The sequence below is a fragment of the Chiloscyllium plagiosum genome, chromosome 46 (assembly GCF_004010195.1).
Source record: "Chiloscyllium plagiosum isolate BGI_BamShark_2017 chromosome 46, ASM401019v2, whole genome shotgun sequence".
NCBI lineage: Eukaryota > Metazoa > Chordata > Chondrichthyes > Orectolobiformes > Hemiscylliidae > Chiloscyllium > Chiloscyllium plagiosum.
In genome coordinates, this window is record NC_057755.1 from 6,547,389 (window position 1) to 6,565,818 (window position 18,430).

General features: G+C 52.1%; 2 protein-coding genes and 1 long non-coding RNA gene across 3 annotated transcripts in view; 1 reads left to right on the forward strand and 2 right to left on the reverse strand.

Moving 5' to 3' along the window:
* LOC122544070 (oxysterol-binding protein 1-like) overlaps positions 1-9,989 on the reverse strand; it is a 68,770-nt gene extending 58,781 nt beyond the window's left edge. Inside the window, exon 1 of the mRNA XM_043683072.1 lies at positions 9,538-9,989. Coding sequence (XP_043539007.1) covers positions 9,538-9,659 — 122 coding nt within the window. The 5' untranslated portion in view covers positions 9,660-9,989. The remainder of the gene's footprint in view (positions 1-9,537) is intronic.
* Positions 9,990-10,913: 924 nt separating this feature from the next.
* The window catches only part of LOC122544071 (protein PAT1 homolog 1-like), a 65,795-nt gene continuing 58,278 nt past the window's right edge, over positions 10,914-18,430 (reverse strand). The window contains exon 19 of the mRNA XM_043683073.1: positions 10,914-10,990. Coding sequence (XP_043539008.1) covers positions 10,966-10,990 — 25 coding nt within the window. The 3' untranslated portion in view covers positions 10,914-10,965. The remainder of the gene's footprint in view (positions 10,991-18,430) is intronic.
* Positions 14,509-18,430, forward strand: part of LOC122544073 — a 16,733-nt gene continuing 12,811 nt past the window's right edge. The window contains exons 1-2 of the long non-coding RNA XR_006310259.1: positions 14,509-14,518; positions 16,763-16,765. This is a non-coding gene — a long non-coding RNA (uncharacterized LOC122544073). The remainder of the gene's footprint in view (positions 14,519-16,762; positions 16,766-18,430) is intronic.

Consider the following 18,430-nt stretch of genomic DNA (forward strand, 5'->3'; position numbering starts at 1 on the left):
AAAAAAAACGAGAGTGCCCATGTCTGAGGGCTCCAGGGGCACAGGATTGCGTCCAGCAGGAAATGGACAAAGTGAATTAAGACTGTCCCATTCTATTGTGCAATGGCGACAGACAGATACAGACTCTATTATCTAAGTGGCCCATTTACCCTGAAGAGGTTGCTGCCAAGGATCTATGATGTAGAAACAAGCTGCCCAATTTACATTCCTCAAACCCCCTTCTCCCTTGAATGTCTATCTGACTTCCAACTAGCAAACTACTCCATATGAATAACGACATCAGCTCTGCCAACAGTCACTCAGTGGTTTATAATACCCATGGCCCCAAACCTTTCGAGGCTTGCCTGCCAGTTGCAAACACAATCTCTCCATCTACCCTAACAAAGTTGTACACTCAGGTCACCCCCTCAGCCTTTTCTTCCTGGCAGGAGAGAACTGCAGCCTTTCTGGCCATTCCTGTCACATTTTTAGAATTTAGAATTAGATTAGATTCCCTACAGTGTGGAAACAGGCCCTTCGGCCCAACCAGTCCACACCGACCCTCCGAAGAGTAACCCACCCAGACCTCTTTTCCCTCTGACTAATGCACCGAACACTATGGGCAATTTAGCATGGCCAATCCACCCTAACCTGCACATCTTTGGACTGCGGGAGGAAACCCACGCAGACACGGGGAGAATGTGCAAACTCCGCAGAGTCACCCGAGGCTGGAATCAAACCTAGGGTCCCTGGTGCTGTAAGGCAGCAGTGCTAACCACTGAGCCATTGCGCCTCTGAGGCTGCGATCATCCACGTGAATTTTCTTTTTTTTTTGCATATTCTCCCTCGTCTCCCCTATCCTTTTGCATGATGTGGAAACCAGAACTGTACTGAGTAACCTTTAGATTACACAGAAACCAGAACAGACCATGGCAGTTCTCAGTGCAATGTGGGGATGGGAACCATGCACTATCTCCCAGAGTGATGTAGAGACTGGAACTGTGCACAGGAGCTCCCAGGGAGGCCTTGACAAGTTCAGTGTCACTTCCTTGCTCATAGTTCTACTCCTCTAGAAACGACCTCCAGTGCTTTCATTTTTATAACAGCTGTGTTATCCCAAATTACAATCATTAGCAATCTGCATCTCGCTGAGACACAAATAGAAACACTTCAATCTTTACCTCCAGTCCCATTCAAACTGATCGCCCAAACAGATTCGGCTTCAAAAATACCTCAGCCCCATCACAACGTACTCCTGCCTGGCCAATTGTGACATCAAGACTCCTCGTTCATTTCAAAACACAGTCCCCAGTGGAAGACCATTTCAGGCAGGCAGACAACCCAATAGCTGGCTGAATTGTTGAGCTGTACTAATTGCTGCCTCGCAGAACGTTGATACTGCTGCAGGAAGCAGTGACTCAGACCCAGGAAACCTCCAGGTAATTCTGACCCTGAACTGAGCCATGCCAGCAGCAGCATCCTTCTCTGTCTCCTCACCTCTCTCTCCGTCTTCACCGAGAGTCAGAGATGTACAGCACGGAAACAGACCTTTCGGTCCAACACGTCCACGCCGACCAGATATCCCAACATAATCTCGTCCCACCTTCCAGCACCTGGCCCAAATCCCTCCAAACCCTTCCTGTTCATATACCCATCCAAATGCCTTTTAAATGTTGCAATTGTACCAGCCCCCACCACTTCCTCTGGCAGCTCATTCCGTACACGTGCCATCCTGTGTGAAAACGTTGCCCCTTAGGTCTCTTTCATATCTTGCCTGCTCTCACCCTAAACCTATGCCCACTAGTTCTGGACTCCCTGACCCCAGGGAGAAGACTTTGTCTATTTATCCTATCCATGCCCCTTATGATTTTGTAAACTTCTATAAGGTCACCCCTCAGTCTCCGAAACTCCAGGGGAGACAGCCCTAGCTTATTCAATCTCTCCCTATAGCTCAAACCCTCCAAGCCTGGCAACATCCTTGTACATCTTTTCTGAACCCTTTCAAGTTTCACAACATCTTTCCAATCCTTGCCCCCTCCACCTTCATTGAGCACATACCTACTCTAATCCCATTGCCTTGAGCACAATACTGCCTCCGGTAAACACAGAGATATTTAAAAGTAGTTCAAGTTCTGAGGAGGAGTCACAGGACCCAAAACATGAACGCTGTTTTCTCACTCCACAGATAATGCCAGACCTGCTGAGTTTCTATTTTTGCACTTAGCTATTGTGATGGTCCCAAACTACCCTTACAAACAATGAGTTCCAGGTCCTCACCATCCACTGGGTGAAAACAAAACCTTCCTCAAACCAAATTTAATCTTACTGCTGTTTATCTGAAACCCATGCCCATTGGTCATCAACTCCTCGACGAAAGGGACATGTTTCTTCTGAAATATTAACTCGGTATGTCTAAATACCGCGCCCTCTTTGTCTGCGCAAAGGAAAACAATTGCAACTCATCTAGTCTCTATTCAGCACCAAAATGCTCTGGCTGTGGTCAATCTCCTCTTCATTAACACAATCCATCTCATTCTCTTCTCCCACCCCACTCTCCCCAATTCTCCTCTCCACAACATTGATCACTCTTCCCGCCCCCACCACACCTGTCACCTCCCCTGTCCCTTTCCACACTCTCCTCTCTCCTTTTCTGCAGTGACTGTGCAGCACCCCCCTCACCCCCTGGGGTACCTGCAGTGACTGAGCAGCACCCCCCACTCCCTGGGGTACCTGCAGTGACTGAGCACCTCTCCCCAAGCCCCAGGGTACCTGCAGTATCTGAGTAGGAAGTGGCGCATTTGTTTTAATGCAAGTAGGATAGTAGCTAAGGCAGATGAACTTCGGGCTTGGATTAGTTCCTGGGAGTATGATGTCATGGCTATCACTGCGACTTGGTTAAGGGAAGGGCATGATTGGCAAATATGTCCCAGGATATCGATGCTTCAAGCGGGATAGTGAGGGAGGTAAAAGGGGTGGAGGAGTTGCATTCACTTGGAGGTCGCCACTGATGATGTTACCTCGCCAGGTAATGAAACGTCTGGATATCAAACCTACAGCTCAGCGAGCAAACCTACACCCTAAACCTCAACCTGAACTATAAACTTTGCAGCTGCATTACTGGTCAGTGAGGATATCACAGCTGTGCTGAAAGAAGGCACGATGGAGGACTCGAGCAGTGAGGCAATATGGGCAGAGGTCAGACATAGGAAAGGTGTGGTAACAATGTTGGGGCTGTACTATAGGCCTCCCAACAGCAAACGTGAGATCGAAGTACAAATATGTAGACAGATCATAGAAAGATGCCGGAGCAACAAGGTGGTGAAAGGAGATTTTAATTTTCTCAACACTGACTGGGATTCACTTAGTGTTAGAGGATTGGATGGAGCAGAATTTGTAAAGAGCATCCAGGAGGGTTTTCTGGAGCAGTACGCAAGAAATCCAACTCATGAAGGGGCCATACTGGACCTGGTGTTAGGAACTGAGGCCGGCCAGGCGGTTGAAGCTTCAGTGGGGGATTACTTTGGGAATAGTGATCACAATTCCATAAGTTTTAGGATACTCATGGAGAAAGACGAGAGTGGTCCTAAAGGAAGAGTGCTAAATTGGCAGAAGGCCAACTATACAAAAATTCAGCAGGAGCTGGGGAATATAGATTTGGGGCAGCTGTTTGAAGGCAATTCACATTCGATATGTTGGAGGCTTTTAAAGAGAGGCTGATTAGAGTTCGGAGAGATACGTTCCTGTGAAAATGAGGGATAGAAATGTCAAGACGAGAGAATCATGGATGACAGGTGAAATTCTGAGACTAGCTAACAGGAAAAAGGACACGTACATAAGGTCTAAGTAACTGAAGTCAGATGAAGCTTTGGAAGAATATCGGGAACGTAGGACCAATCTGAAACGAGGAATTAAGAGGGCTAAAAGAGGTCATTGACATATCCTTAGCGAGCAGGGTTAAGGAAAACTCCAAAGCCTTTTATTCATATATAAGGAGCAATAGGGTAACGAGGGAAAGGCTTGGCCCACTCAGGGACAAAGGAGGAAACATATGTGTGGAGTCAGAGAAAATCAGTGAGATTCTTAATGAGTACTTTGCATCGGTATTCACCGAGGAGAGGGACATGGCGGATGTTGAGGTTAGAGATAAATCTTTGATTACTCTAGGTCAAGTCGACAGGAGGGGGGAGGAAGTGTTGTGTACTCTAAAATACATTAAGGTGGACAAGTCCCCAGGAGTGGATAGGATCTATCCCAGATTACTGAGGGAGGTGAGGGGAAATAGCTGGGGCTTTAACAGATATCTTTGCAGCATCCTTGAAGACAGGGGAGCTCCCAGCGGACTGTCGAATTAATAATGCTGTCTCCCTGTTTAAGAAGGATAGCAGGGAATATAATTCAGGTAATTACAAACCTGTGAGCCTGACATCAGTGGTAGGGAAGCTACTGGAGAAGACACTAAGGGATAGGATATACACCCATTTTCTTCCAAATGGGTGTATCAGTGATAGGCTGCATGCTTTTGTGCAGGGAAGATCATGTCTTACAAAAGTAATAGAATTCCTTGAAGAGGTGACAAAGTTGATTGATGAGGGAAGGGATGTAGATGTCATATACATGGACTTTAGTAAAGCGTTTGATAAGGTTCCCCATGGTAGGTTGAAGAAGAAGAAGTGAAGTTGCATGGGGTCAGGGGGTTCCAGCCAAATGGATGGAGAACTGTTAGGCAACAGGAGACAGTAGTGGAAGGGAGCTTCTCAAAACGGAGACCAGTGATGTCCCACAGGGATCCAGGCTAGGACCACTGTTGTTTGTGATATACATAAATGATGTGGAGAAAGGTGTAGGTTGCCTCATGAGCAAGTTTGCAGAGGACACCAAGATTGGTGGAGTAGCAGATAGTGAAGGGAACTGTCAGGGAATATAGCAGAATTTAGATAAATTGGAGAGTTGGGCAGAGAAATGGCAGATGGAGTTCAATCTGGATAAATGCAAGGTGATGCAATTCCAGAGCGAACTATACAGTAAATGGAAAAGTCCTGGGGAAAATTGATGTACACAGAGATTTGGGTGTTCAGGTCAATTGTTCCCTGAAGGTGGCAACGCAGATCAGTATAGTAGTCAAGGAGGCATACGGCATGCTTTCCTTCATCGGATGGGGTATTGAATACAAGAGTTGGCAAGTCATGTTACAAATGTGGGTTCGACCACATTTGGAATATTGCGTACAGTTTGGTTGCCACATTAACAAAATAACGTGAATGCACCAACCCACTGAAGAGCAACCCACCCAGACCCATTCCCCTACATTTACCCCTTCACCTGTAACTACGGGCAATTTAGCTTGGCCAATTCACCTAACCTGCACATTTTTGGACTGTGGGAGGAAACCGAAGCACCCGGAGGAAACCCACGCAGACACGGGGAGAATGTCTGTGTGGAGTTTGCACAGTCGCCTGAGGTGGGAATTGAACCTGGGTCTCTGGCGCTGTGAGGCAGCAGTGCTAACCACTGTGCCACCGTGCTGCCCTCATGTGAGACAGCAGCGCTAACCACTGTGCCACTGTGCTGATTATTTTCATTGGAAAGACAACGATTGAGGGGGGGAGGGTATCCTGATAGAGGCCGACAAAATCATGAGGTGTAGACAGGGTGGATAGCAAGAAACGTTTTCCCAGACTGGAGGACTCAATTACGAGGAGTCACGAGTTCAAAGTGAGAGGGGAAAAGTTTAGGGGAGATGTGTGCGCAAAATTGTTTACGCAGAGGGGGTGGGTGCCTGGAATGCATTGCCAGCGGAGGTGGTAGGGATGGGTACGATAGCATCATTTAAGACGTATCTAGACAGATCCATGAATGGACAAGGAGCAGAGGGATACAGATCCTTAGAAAATAGACAGCAGATTTAGATAGAGGATATGGATTGGTGCGGGCTTGGAGAGCCGAAGGCCCTATTCCTGCACTGTAATGTTCTTTGTTGGTAAGTGAGCACTAGGGGTACCCCTAGTAACTGAGCAGCCTACCCACCCTGAGGTAAACGTAGGAATGAGCAGCCCACCAACTCCAGGGTACCTGCAATAGCCGAGAGGCCTACCAACCCCGAAGTACCCGCAATAACTGAGCGGCCCCCACCCCGGTACCCGCAAATACGGAGCAGATCCCCATTAACCACAAACCCCTCCTGCTACCTGCAATAACAGAGACCGCCTAATACCACCCCGCCCCCGGGTGGGGGGGCACCTGCAATAACTGAGGGGCTCCGTAACCCACCCACATCCCGCAGGGATACCTGTAGTAACTGAGGCACCCCCTAACCCGAGGGGGTACCTGTAATAACTGCGCAGCCACACCACGCCCCCAACACCAGGGGGGGGTACCTGCAGTAACTGAGCAGCCCCCATCCCCAGGGGGTTACCTATAGCAACTGAGTAGACGACCCCACCCCCAGGGGGTACCTATAGTAACTGAGCAGCCCTAACCCCCATCCCCGGGGGGGGCGGGTACCTGTAGTAACTGAGCAGCCCCCTCTCCCTAACCCCCATCCCCGGGGGGGGCGGGTACCTGTAGTAACTGAGCAGCCCCCTCTCCCTAACCCCCATCCCCGGGGGGGGCGGGTACCTGTAGTAACTGAGCAGCCCCCTCTCCCTAACCCCCATCCCCGGGGGGGGCGGGTACCTGTAGTAACTGAGCAGCCCCCTCTCCCTAACCCCCATCCCCGGGGGGGGCGGGTACCTGTAGTAACTGAGCAGCCCCCTCTCCCTAACCCCCATCCCCGGGGGGGGCGGGTACCTGTAGTAACTGAGCAGCCCCCTCTCCCTAACCCCCATCCCCGGGGGGGGCGGGTACCTGTAGTAACTGAGCAGCCCCCTCTCCCTAACCCCCATCCCCGGGGGGGGCGGGTACCTGTAGTAACTGAGCAGCCCCCTCTCCCTAACCCCCATCCCCGGGGGGGGCGGGTACCTGTAGTAACTGAGCAGCCCCCTCTCCCTAACCCCCATCCCCGGGGGGGGCGGGTACCTGTAGTAACTGAGCAGCCCCCTCTCCCTAACCCCCATCCCCGGGGGGGGCGGGTACCTGTAGTAACTGAGCAGCCCCCTCTCCCTAACCCCCATCCCCGGGGGGGGCGGGTACCTGTAGTAACTGAGCAGCCCCCTCTCCCTAACCCCCATCCCCGGGGGGGGCGGGTACCTGTAGTAACTGAGCAGCCCCCTCTCCCTAACCCCCATCCCCGGGGGGGGCGGGTACCTGTAGTAACTGAGCAGCCCCCTCTCCCTAACCCCCATCCCCGGGGGGGGCGGGTACCTGTAGTAACTGAGCAGCCCCCTCTCCCTAACCCCCATCCCCGGGGGGGGCGGGTACCTGTAGTAACTGAGCAGCCCCCTCTCCCTAACCCCCATCCCCGGGGGGGGCGGGTACCTGTAGTAACTGAGCAGCCCCCTCTCCCTAACCCCCATCCCCGGGGGGGGCGGGTACCTGTAGTAACTGAGCAGCCCCCTCTCCCTAACCCCCATCCCCGGGGGGGGCGGGTACCTGTAGTAACTGAGCAGCCCCCTCTCCCTAACCCCCATCCCCGGGGGGGGCGGGTACCTGTAGTAACTGAGCAGCCCCCTCTCCCTAACCCCCATCCCCGGGGGGGGCGGGTACCTGTAGTAACTGAGCAGCCCCCTCTCCCTAACCCCCATCCCCGGGGGGGGCGGGTACCTGTAGTAACTGAGCAGCCCCCTCTCCCTAACCCCCATCCCCGGGGGGGGCGGGTACCTGTAGTAACTGAGCAGCCCCCTCTCCCTAACCCCCATCCCCGGGGGGGGCGGGTACCTGTAGTAACTGAGCAGCCCCCTCTCCCTAACCCCCATCCCCGGGGGGGGCGGGTACCTGTAGTAACTGAGCAGCCCCCTCTCCCTAACCCCCATCCCCGGGGGGGGCGGGTACCTGTAGTAACTGAGCAGCCCCCTCTCCCTAACCCCCATCCCCGGGGGGGGCGGGTACCTGTAGTAACTGAGCAGCCCCCTCTCCCTAACCCCCATCCCCGGGGGGGGCGGGTACCTGTAGTAACTGAGCAGCCCCCTCTCCCTAACCCCCATCCCCGGGGGGGGCGGGTACCTGTAGTAACTGAGCAGCCCCCTCTCCCTAACCCCCATCCCCGGGGGGGGCGGGTACCTGTAGTAACTGAGCAGCCCCCTCTCCCTAACCCCCATCCCCGGGGGGGGCGGGTACCTGTAGTAACTGAGCAGCCCCCTCTCCCTAACCCCCATCCCCGGGGGGGGCGGGTACCTGTAGTAACTGAGCAGCCCCCTCTCCCTAACCCCCATCCCCGGGGGGGGCGGGTACCTGTAGTAACTGAGCAGCCCCCTCTCCCTAACCCCCATCCCCGGGGGGGGCGGGTACCTGTAGTAACTGAGCAGCCCCCTCTCCCTAACCCCCATCCCCGGGGGGGGCGGGTACCTGTAGTAACTGAGCAGCCCCCTCTCCCTAACCCCCATCCCCGGGGGGGGCGGGTACCTGTAGTAACTGAGCAGCCCCCTCTCCCTAACCCCCATCCCCGGGGGGGGCGGGTACCTGTAGTAACTGAGCAGCCCCCTCTCCCTAACCCCCATCCCCGGGGGGGGCGGGTACCTGTAGTAACTGAGCAGCCCCCTCTCCCTAACCCCCATCCCCGGGGGGGGCGGGTACCTGTAGTAACTGAGCAGCCCCCTCTCCCTAACCCCCATCCCCGGGGGGGGCGGGTACCTGTAGTAACTGAGCAGCCCCCTCTCCCTAACCCCCATCCCCGGGGGGGGCGGGTACCTGTAGTAACTGAGCAGCCCCCTCTCCCTAACCCCCATCCCCGGGGGGGGCGGGTACCTGTAGTAACTGAGCAGCCCCCTCTCCCTAACCCCCATCCCCGGGGGGGGCGGGTACCTGTAGTAACTGAGCAGCCCCCTCTCCCTAACCCCCATCCCCGGGGGGGGCGGGTACCTGTAGTAACTGAGCAGCCCCCTCTCCCTAACCCCCATCCCCGGGGGGGGGGGGGCGGGTACCTGTAGTAACTGAGCAGCCCCCCCCCTCCCTAACCCCCATCCCCGGGGGGGGGGCGGGTACCTGTAGTAACTGAGCAGCCCCCTCTCCCTAACCCCCATCCCCGGGGGGGGGGCGGGTACCTGTAGTAACTGAGCAGCCCCCTCTCCCTAACCCCCATCCCCGGGGGGGGGGCGGGTACCTGTAGTAACTGAGCAGCCCCCTCTCCCTAACCCCCATCCCCGGGGGGGGGGCGGGTACCTGTAGTAACTGAGCAGCCCCCTCTCCCTAACCCCCATCCCCGGGGGGGGGGGGGGCGGGTACCTGTAGTAACTGAGCAGCCCCCCCCCCCTAACCCCCATCCCCGGGGGGGGGGGGGCGGGTACCTGTAGTAACTGAGCAGCCCCCCCCCCCTAACCCCCATCCCCGGGGGGGGGGGGGCGGGTACCTGTAGTAACTGAGCAGCCCCCCCTCCCTACCCCCCATCCGGGGGGGGGGCGGGTACCTGTAGTAACTGAGCAGCCCCCTCTCCCTAACCCCCATCCCCGGGGGGGGGGGGGCGGGTACCTGTAGTAACTGAGCAGCCCGTTGCTCAGCACGAACCACCGCCGCTGGTATCCCTTGATGTAGTTGGTCCATTTGAAGAGCCAGCCCTTGTAGGTGTCCGACGCCGACTTCAGCTCCGACATAGCGGCCCGCGGGCTCTCCGTGTACGCGGGGCCCACCGCCAGCACCGGCAGCGACTGCTGGGGTGGGGGGTGAAGCGGGCTGGGCCTAGAGGCCGAGGCCGAGGCCTCACTGTGGGGGGAGGTCGGGGTCTGAGGCCTTGAGGACGGGGCTGGGGAGGGGAGGGATCAGAGAGAGGGGTGTCACCGCGGTGTGTGTAGGGGGCTACTCCTTCCCGGCCGCCTGACTCCCCGCCTGAGGCCGAGCGAAGGAAGGAGACGGTGACACGGCCGCCCGGCTCCCGAGCGTCACTCCAGGCCCCGGGCGCCTCCTCCAGCTCCAGCTCCAGCTCCTGCCACAACACCCCGCCCCCCCCCTCACACCCCATTGGCGCTTAATGCGGGGCGGGTTTGGGTTAGCGCCCGCTAAACCCCGCCTTTCCCAAGCTCTCATTGGTCCCAATCGCTGTCGGTCGATGGTCGCTGTGTTTTATTTGTTGGGGCCACTGTCTGTCAGGGCTGTCCCCGCCGTCTATTGGTGCGTCTGGCCGTCCGTCAGGGCCCAGATCCCGCCTTCATCTTGCGTTTCCCCAAATCCCCACAGCTCCGCCTTCCCGTTGGTTGTAACGGCTGTCCGTCAAGGGTTTCATTGGTGGGGGCGGGCGAGGGCCATGCTGCGACCGCCGATTGGTCAGCAGGCGGACTCCGGGCGCGTCCCTCAACCTTCATTGGACAAGGCTACTGTCGATCAGTCGACCATTTCGTGTTCAACCCACCCACCCCAGCTGTCGTCATGCAAACCTGGCCACTTGTTGGTTGTAACGTCTGTCCATCATTGCGCAGGGCGCCGAGTCGGTCAGTGAATGGTCGGTCCCGCGGACGGAAGTCGGCCCCTCGACCGCCATTGGCGGGGCGTTGCGTACTTTGGCGGTTTATGCCCCCCACGGTCCTTGGCTTCCTCCCATTGGCCAGTTCCAGATGTCCATCAAAGGACGAGGGTGAGATCATTGCGTTGTTGAAGGGGAGAGGCGCGCTGGAAAGGGGACGTCACTCGCATCCGTGGATGGGGAGGCGGGACAGCAGCGCTGCCGTCCTCCCATTGGACAAGCGCTGCGGACGCGCCGGATGTCCATTGGATAGATGTCCCCGTCAGTCACAGCCGGCGTACTGTGCGTTTCCAGGTGACGTGGCACGGGCTGACCACGCCTCCAGCTGTGTTCCGGGCGCCTGATTGGACCACGTGCGGCAGGGAACAGACTGTGCTCCGATCGGTCCTGGTGGCTGTCAATCAGATGCGTTTGAAAGGTTGGGTGGGTGTGGTCAGCGGGAGCTAAATTCCTGCAGCAGCTGATATCCTGAAATTAAATCAGAGGACCAAGTCCAGGAAGGAGGGATATTCCAGGGATAAGGATTCAAATTGGAAAAATTTGACTTCAGTTTATAAAAACCTGGAGTGTTACAGAAAGAATCACAAGATATAGAAAAAATACATTTACATAAGTACATGATTAAGTGTTGCTTGGAGAGGTATGGACCAAGCACAGGCAGAGGAGCTTCTTGCAAGAAGATTCGCAGTAAGGATGCAAGGATGCCTGCCTTGAAGAAGTTCTCCTCTTCTCTCTGCAAGAATCTCAGTGAGTCTCTCTCTCACTGCAACCCCCAGGTCATCTCCTCTGCCCTTAAGCTCATCAACCATGTCCTGAAACAGACTTGCATCTTCCGCCTCGGAACACTTCAACCCCAGGGCATCAATGTGGACTTCACCGGTTTCCTCATTTCTCCTCCCCCCCACCTTACCCCAGTTCCAACCTTCCAGCTCAGCACCGTCCCCATCACCTGTCCAACCTGCCAATCTCCTTTCCCACCTATCCACTCCACCCTCCTCTCTGACCTATCACCTTCATCCCCACCCACATTCACCCATTGTACTCTTTGCTACCTTCCTCCACCCTCCTCTCTGACCTATCACCTTCATCCCCACCCACATTCACCCATTGTACTCTTTGCTACCTTCCTCCACCCTCCTCTCTGACCTATCACCTTCATCCCCACCCACATTCACCCATTGTACTCTTTGCTACCTTCCTCCACCCTCCTCTCTGACCTATCACCTTCATCCCCACCCACATTCACCCATTGTACTCTTTGCTACCTTCCTCCACCCTCCTCTCTGACCTATCACCTTCATCCCCACCCACATTCACCCATTGTACTCTTTGCTACCTTCCTCCACCCTCCTCTCTGACCTATCACCTCCATCCTCACCCCATTCACTTATTGTACTCTATGCTACTTTCTCCCTCCCCCTCATTTATCTCTCCACCGTGCAGGCTCCCAGCCTCCATTCCTGATTAAGGGCTTTTGACCAGAATGTCAAATTTACTGCTCCTCGGATGCTGCCTGACCTGCTGTGCTTTTCCAGCACCACTCTAATCCAGATTGAGAGTTTTTCCGAGGACTGAAGTTTCAATTACAAGGGGGTCACAGGTTCAAGGTGAGAGGGGAGCAAGTTTAAGGGAGATGTGCGAGGGAGGTTTTTCCCACAGAGAGAGGTAGGAGCCTGGAACACACTGTGAGAAGAGGGGGTAGGAGCAGACATGTTGGTGACATTTAAGAGGCATGGACAGATGAATAGGAAGGGAAGAGAGGGTCACGGACCGAATAAAGGCAGAACGTTTGTGTTTTAGTTTAGTTTGGGCATGGTGATCAGCACAGGATTGGAGGGCCTATTCATGTTCTGTACTTCCCTTTTGTTCTTTTGATTAAGAACCTTGACTAAAATTCCGACAATACTCTGAAATCCTTTCAAGTCTAAAAAGCCTCACTTTTCTCAACATGATGTTGCACGGGCTATGTCTTGCTCATTCACTCACTGAACCAGTCAAGAGTCATACAGCATGGAAACAGATCCTTCGGTCCAACCAGTTCATGCTGAACATAATCTCAGAGGGAGGTGGTGGAGGATTGTTTTGCAGACTGGAGGCCTGTGCCCAGTGGAGTGCGCCAAGGATCGGTGCTGGGTTCGCTACTTTTCATCATTTACATAAATGATTTGGATGCGAGCATAAGAGGTACAGTTAGTTAGTTTGCTGATGACACCAAAATTGGAGGTGTAGTGGACAGCCAAGGAGGTTACCTCAGATTACAACAGGATCTTGATCAGATAAGCCAATGGGCTGAGAAGTGTGAGTACAGGAGTTGGGAGATCATGTTGCGGCTGTACAGGACATTGGTTAGGCCACTTATGGAATATTGCGTGTAATTCTGGTCTCCTTCCTATCGAAAAGAAGTTGTGAAACTTGAAATGGTTCAGAAAAGATTTACAAGGATGGTGCCAGGTTGGAGGATTTGAGCTTCAGGGAAAGGCTGAACAGGCTGGGGCTGTTTTTCCTGGAGCATCGGAGGCTGAGGGACGAGCTTGTAGAGATTTATAAAATAATGAGGGACACGGATAGGATAAATAGACAAAGTTTTTTCCCTAGGATCGGGGAGTCCAGAACTAGAGGGAATAGGTTCAGGGTGAGAGGGAAAAGATATGAGAGAGACCTAAGAGGCAACCTTTTCACTCAGAGAGTGGTACGTGAATGGAATAAGCTGCCAGAGGAAGTGGTGGAGGCTGATACAATTGCAACATTAAAGAGGCATTTGGATGGGTATATGAATAGGAAGGGTTTGGAGGAATACAGACTGGGTGCTGGCAGGTGGGACTAGATTGGGTTAGGATATCTGGTCGGCATGGACAGGTTGGACCGAAGGGTCTGTTTCCGTGCTGTACACCTCGATGATGCTATGACTCTGTGACTCAAACTATACTAGTCCCACCTGCCTGCTCCTGGCCCATCTCCTTCCAAACCTTTCTTATTCATATACCTGTCCAAATGTCTTTTAAACATGATCTGGAGGTGCCGGTGTTGGACTGAGGCGTACAAAGTTAAAAATCACACAACATCAGGTTATAATCAAACAGGTTTATTCAGAAGCATTAGCTTTCAGGGCGCTGCTCCTTCATTGGGTGGTTGTGGAGTATAAGATCATATGACACAGAATTTATAGCAAAAGCTTACTGAAATTATATATTGAAAAAGACCTGGATTGTTTGTTAAGTCTCTCATCTTTTGGAATGACCATTTTGGTTTCAATTCTTTCATATGTAAATCACAGAACTTTTCCAAAGTTACATTCTCAAGTGAACTTTATCAATTGGTGTCATGTTGGTCAGATAATGCATTAAAGCTGTGAGCTGCCCAGTGTGAGGCTGTCTGTGCCACAATGGTCAGACTGATTTCTAATCTAAACAGCGGATTTACAGAATCTAACATAGATTTGAGCAGTTTTTCAGCAAAATGTAATACTGCATGTTCAAATTCACCCCACAAACTTACACATGTGTCTGTGTGGGGGTCAGGGGGTGGGGGGAGGGGTTATGTTTGTAATTGTGAGTGTAAAGCAGTCTCAGTCTGTGAGAGGGTGCAGGTGTAGGTGTAAGTGTATGCGTGAAAGTATGAGAGAGAACATGGGTATGAGAGATGGTCTGCGTGAGTACATTGTATGTGTGTGTGCATATATTATATATATCCCAGTTGGGGGCCATCCCCCTAGGTACTGAACTTGGCTATCAACCTCTGCTCGGCCAGTTTGCATTGTTGCCTGTTCTGAAATCTTTTCAATATTGAAATTGTACCCACATCCACTACTTCGTCAAAAAGCTCATTCACCACGTGAACCACTCTCTCTGTGAAAAATTTGGCCCCTCATGCCTTTTTAAAATTTCTCTTCTTTCACCTTAAAAATGTGCCCCCGGTCTTGATATCCTCCATCCTCGGGAAAAGACAACTTCCATTAACCCTATCTATATCCCTCATTATTTTATAAACTTCCGTCAGGTTTTGATTTGATTTGATTTGATTTACTGTAGCCACATAAACCTAAGTCCATTGAAAAGCCTTGTTTTGTCAGCAGTCCAGGTAGATTACAGTAAGTGAAAACATACAGATCATAAGGTGCTTAGAACAGAGAAAGACATACAAGGTTTTGGCTGCACAGGAGGGGCAAAAAGCAAGATTAACAATGATTTGAAGCTAGGGAGGTCCATTCATCAGTCTAAGAACGGCAGGGAATAAGTTGTTCTTGAACCTGCCCGTGCGTGTGTTCAAGCTTCTGTACCGTCTGCCTGACGGAAGGGGTCGTAGGAGAGTGGGGAGGTGGGGTCTTTGATGCTGTTGGCAGCTGTTCCGTGGCAATGTGCTGTGTAAATGAACTCCATGGATGGATGATTGGCTTCTGTGATGAGCTGGACTGTGCACACAAACTTCAGCATCTATAGAATCCACCTACCAGGCCCGCTGTCAAGGAAAGGCTGCCAGCATTCTCAAAGATCCATCCCACCCTGGCAATGTTTTTCTACAACCTCTGCCATCGGGGAGAAGGTACAGAAGCCTGAACACATGCTTCAGCCGGTTTGAAAACAGTTTCTACCCTACTGTTGTTAGAATACCGAATGGATTCTCAAACTCTTAACATTTGCCTGTACCTGTGTTTTTGTTTTTGCCGCTGTTTACCTATTATTTACTATGTACGCTACTTAACGTTGTGATCTGCCTGTATTGCTCGCAAGTCAAGGCTTTTCACTGTACCTCGGTACGTGACAATAAATTCAATTCAATTCAGTTTCTTATGGTCCTGGGCAGGAGGGAGGGATTCGGATACCTGGATAATTGGGGCTCATTCTGGGGTAGGCGGGACCTCTGCAAATGGGATGGTCTCCACCTGAACCAGAGGGGTACCAAAATCCTTGGGTGGGGGGGGTGGTTGGGGGTGGGGGAAGGTTTGCTAATGCTCTTCGGGAGGATTTAAACTAATTCAGCAAGGGGATGGGAACGTAAATTGTAGTTCTAGTGCACTGGAGGTTGAGAGTAAAAATTTCATGAATAGGGTTTCAAGGTCGCAGGAGTGCACTGGCAGGCAGGAAGGTGGTTTGAAGTGTGTCTACTTCAACGCCAGGGGCATCCGGAATAAGATGGGTGAACTCGCAACATGGGTTGGTACCTGGGACTACGATGTTGTGGCCAATTCTGAGACACGGATAGAGCAGGGACAGGAATGGTTGCTGCAGGTTCTGGGGTTAGAATGTTTCAGTCAGAACAGGGAGGGTGATAAAAAGCAGGGGTGGGGGGGGGGGCGGTGAGGGTGGTGTGCGGGGAGGTGTGTGGCATTGTCAGTCAGGAGAAAGTGAGGTCTGCAGATGCTGGAGATCAGAGCTGAAAATGTGTTGCTGGAACAGCGCTGCAGGTCAGGCAGCATCCAGGGAACAGGAGAATCGACGTTTCGGGCATAAGCCCTTCTAGAAGGGTTCCAGCAACACATTGTCAGTCAGGGACAGTATTACAGAAAGGGGCAGAAAGGACATAGGCAGCATCCAGGGAACAGGAGAATCGACGTTTCGGGCATAAGCCCTTCTGTTCCCTGGATGCTGCCTGACCTGCTGCGCTGTTCCAGCAACAGATTGTCAGTCAGGGACAGTATTACAGAAAGGGGCAGAAAGGACATTTGATGATGACTCATCTACTGAGGTAGTATAGGCTGTGGTTAGAAACAGGAAAGGAGGGGTGACCCGACTGAGTGTTCTCTATAGGCCTACGAAAAGTTCCAGTGATGTCAAGGAAAGGATTGCAAAGATGATTGTGGTTCAGAGTGAAAGTAACAGGGTAGTTGTTATGGGGGACTTTATCATTCCCAATATTGACTGGAAATGCTATTGTTCAACTACCTTAGAAGGGTCAGTTGTTGTCCAATGTGTGTAGGAGGGGTTTCCTGACACAGTAGGCAGACAGGCCAACAAGAGGCAAGGCCACATTAGATTTGGTACTGGGTAATGAACTTGGCCAGGTGTTAGATTTGGAGGCAGATGAACATGTTGGTGACAGTGACTACAATTCAATTAAGTTTACTAAAGTGATGGAAAGGGATAGGCATATACTGCAGGGCAGGGGTTATAGCTGGGGAAAGGCAATTATGATGCGATTAGGCAAGACTGAGGATGTACAGGATGGGGAAGGAAACTCCAGGGGATGGGCACAATTGAAATGTGGAGCTTGCTCAAGGAACAGCTACTATGTGCCCTTGATAAGTATGTACCTGTCAGGCAGGGAGGAAGTGGTCGAGCACAGGAGCCGTAGTGTACTAAAAAAGTTGAAGCTCTTGTCAAGAGGAAGAAAGAGGCTTTTGTTAGGATGAGACGCAAAGGCTTAGTTGGGGGCGCTTGAGTTTTACAAGTTAGCCAGGAAGGACCTAAAGAGAGAGCTATGAAGACCCAGGAGGGGACATGAGAAGTCTTTGGCAGGTTGGATCAAGGAAAACCCAAAAGCTTTCTATTTGTATGTCAGCAATAAAAGAATGATGAGAGTAAAATTAGGGCCTGTCAAGGACAGTAGTGGGAAGGAGTCCGAAAGGATAGGAGAGGCGTTAAATGAATTTTTTTTTGTCAGTATTCATACCAGAAAAAGACAACGTAGTGAAGGAGAATACTGAGATACAGGCTATTAGACTAGACAGGATTGAGACTCATAAGGAGGAAGTGTTAGCAATTCTGGAAAGTGTGAAAATTGATAAGTCCGCTGGGTTGGATGGGATTTATCCTAGGATTCTGTGGGAAGCTAGAGAGGAGATTGCAGAGCCTTTGGCTTTGATCTTTATGTAGTCACTGTCAACAGAAACAGTGCCAGAAGACTGTTGTCTCCTTTATTCAAGAAGGGGAGTGGCGACAACTGTGGTAATTATAGAACTGTTGGAAAGTGTTGGAAAGGATTATAAGAGATCGGATTTATAATAATCTGGAAAGGAATAATTTGATTGGGGATAGTCAACACGGTTTTGTGAAGGGTAGGTCGTACCTCACAAACCTGAATGAGTTCTCGGAGAAGGTGACCAAACAGGTGGATAACAGTAAAGCGGTTGATGTGGTGTGTATGGATTTCAGTAAAGTATTTGATAAGCTCCCCCACGGTAACATTTTGAAGAAAATACGGAGGCATGGCATTGAGGGTGATTTAGCATTTTGGATCTGAGATTGGCAAGCTGAAAGAAGACAGATGGGAAATATTCATCCTGGAGTTCCGTTACTTATGGTGTACCGCAAGGATCAGTTTTGGGGCCACTGCTGTTTGGCATTTTTATAAATGACTGGATTGAGGGTGTAGAAGGATGAGTTAGTAAATGTGCTGATGACACTAAAATGGGTGGAGTTGTGGACAGTGTGGAAGGATATTGCAGGTTACACAGGGACGTAGATAAACTGCAGAGCTGAGCTGGGGGGGGGGGGGTGGCAAATGGAGTTTAATGCGGAAAAGTGAGGTGATTCACTTTGGAAGGAGCAACAGGAACAAAGAGTACTGGGCTAATTGTAAGATGCTTAGTAGTGTAGATGAGAGAGAGATCTCAGTGTCCGTGTACATAGGTCCCTGAAAGTTGCGACTCAGGATGATAGGGTTGTTAAGAAGGTGAACAGTGTGTTAACTTTTATTGGAAGAGGTGAAAATGTGTTGCTGGAAAAGCGCAGCAGGTCAGGCAGCATCCAAGGAGCAGGAGAATCGACGTTTCGGGCATGAGCCCTTCTTCAGGAATGAGGAAAGAGTGTCCAGCAGGCTAAGATAAAAGGTAGGGAGGAGGGACTTGGGGGAGGGGCGTTAGAAATGCGATAGGTGGAAAGAGGTCAGGTGAGGGTGATCGGCTGGAGTGGGGGTGGGGGCGGAGAGGTCAGGAAGAAGATTGCAGGTTAGGAAGGCGGTGCTGAGTTCGAG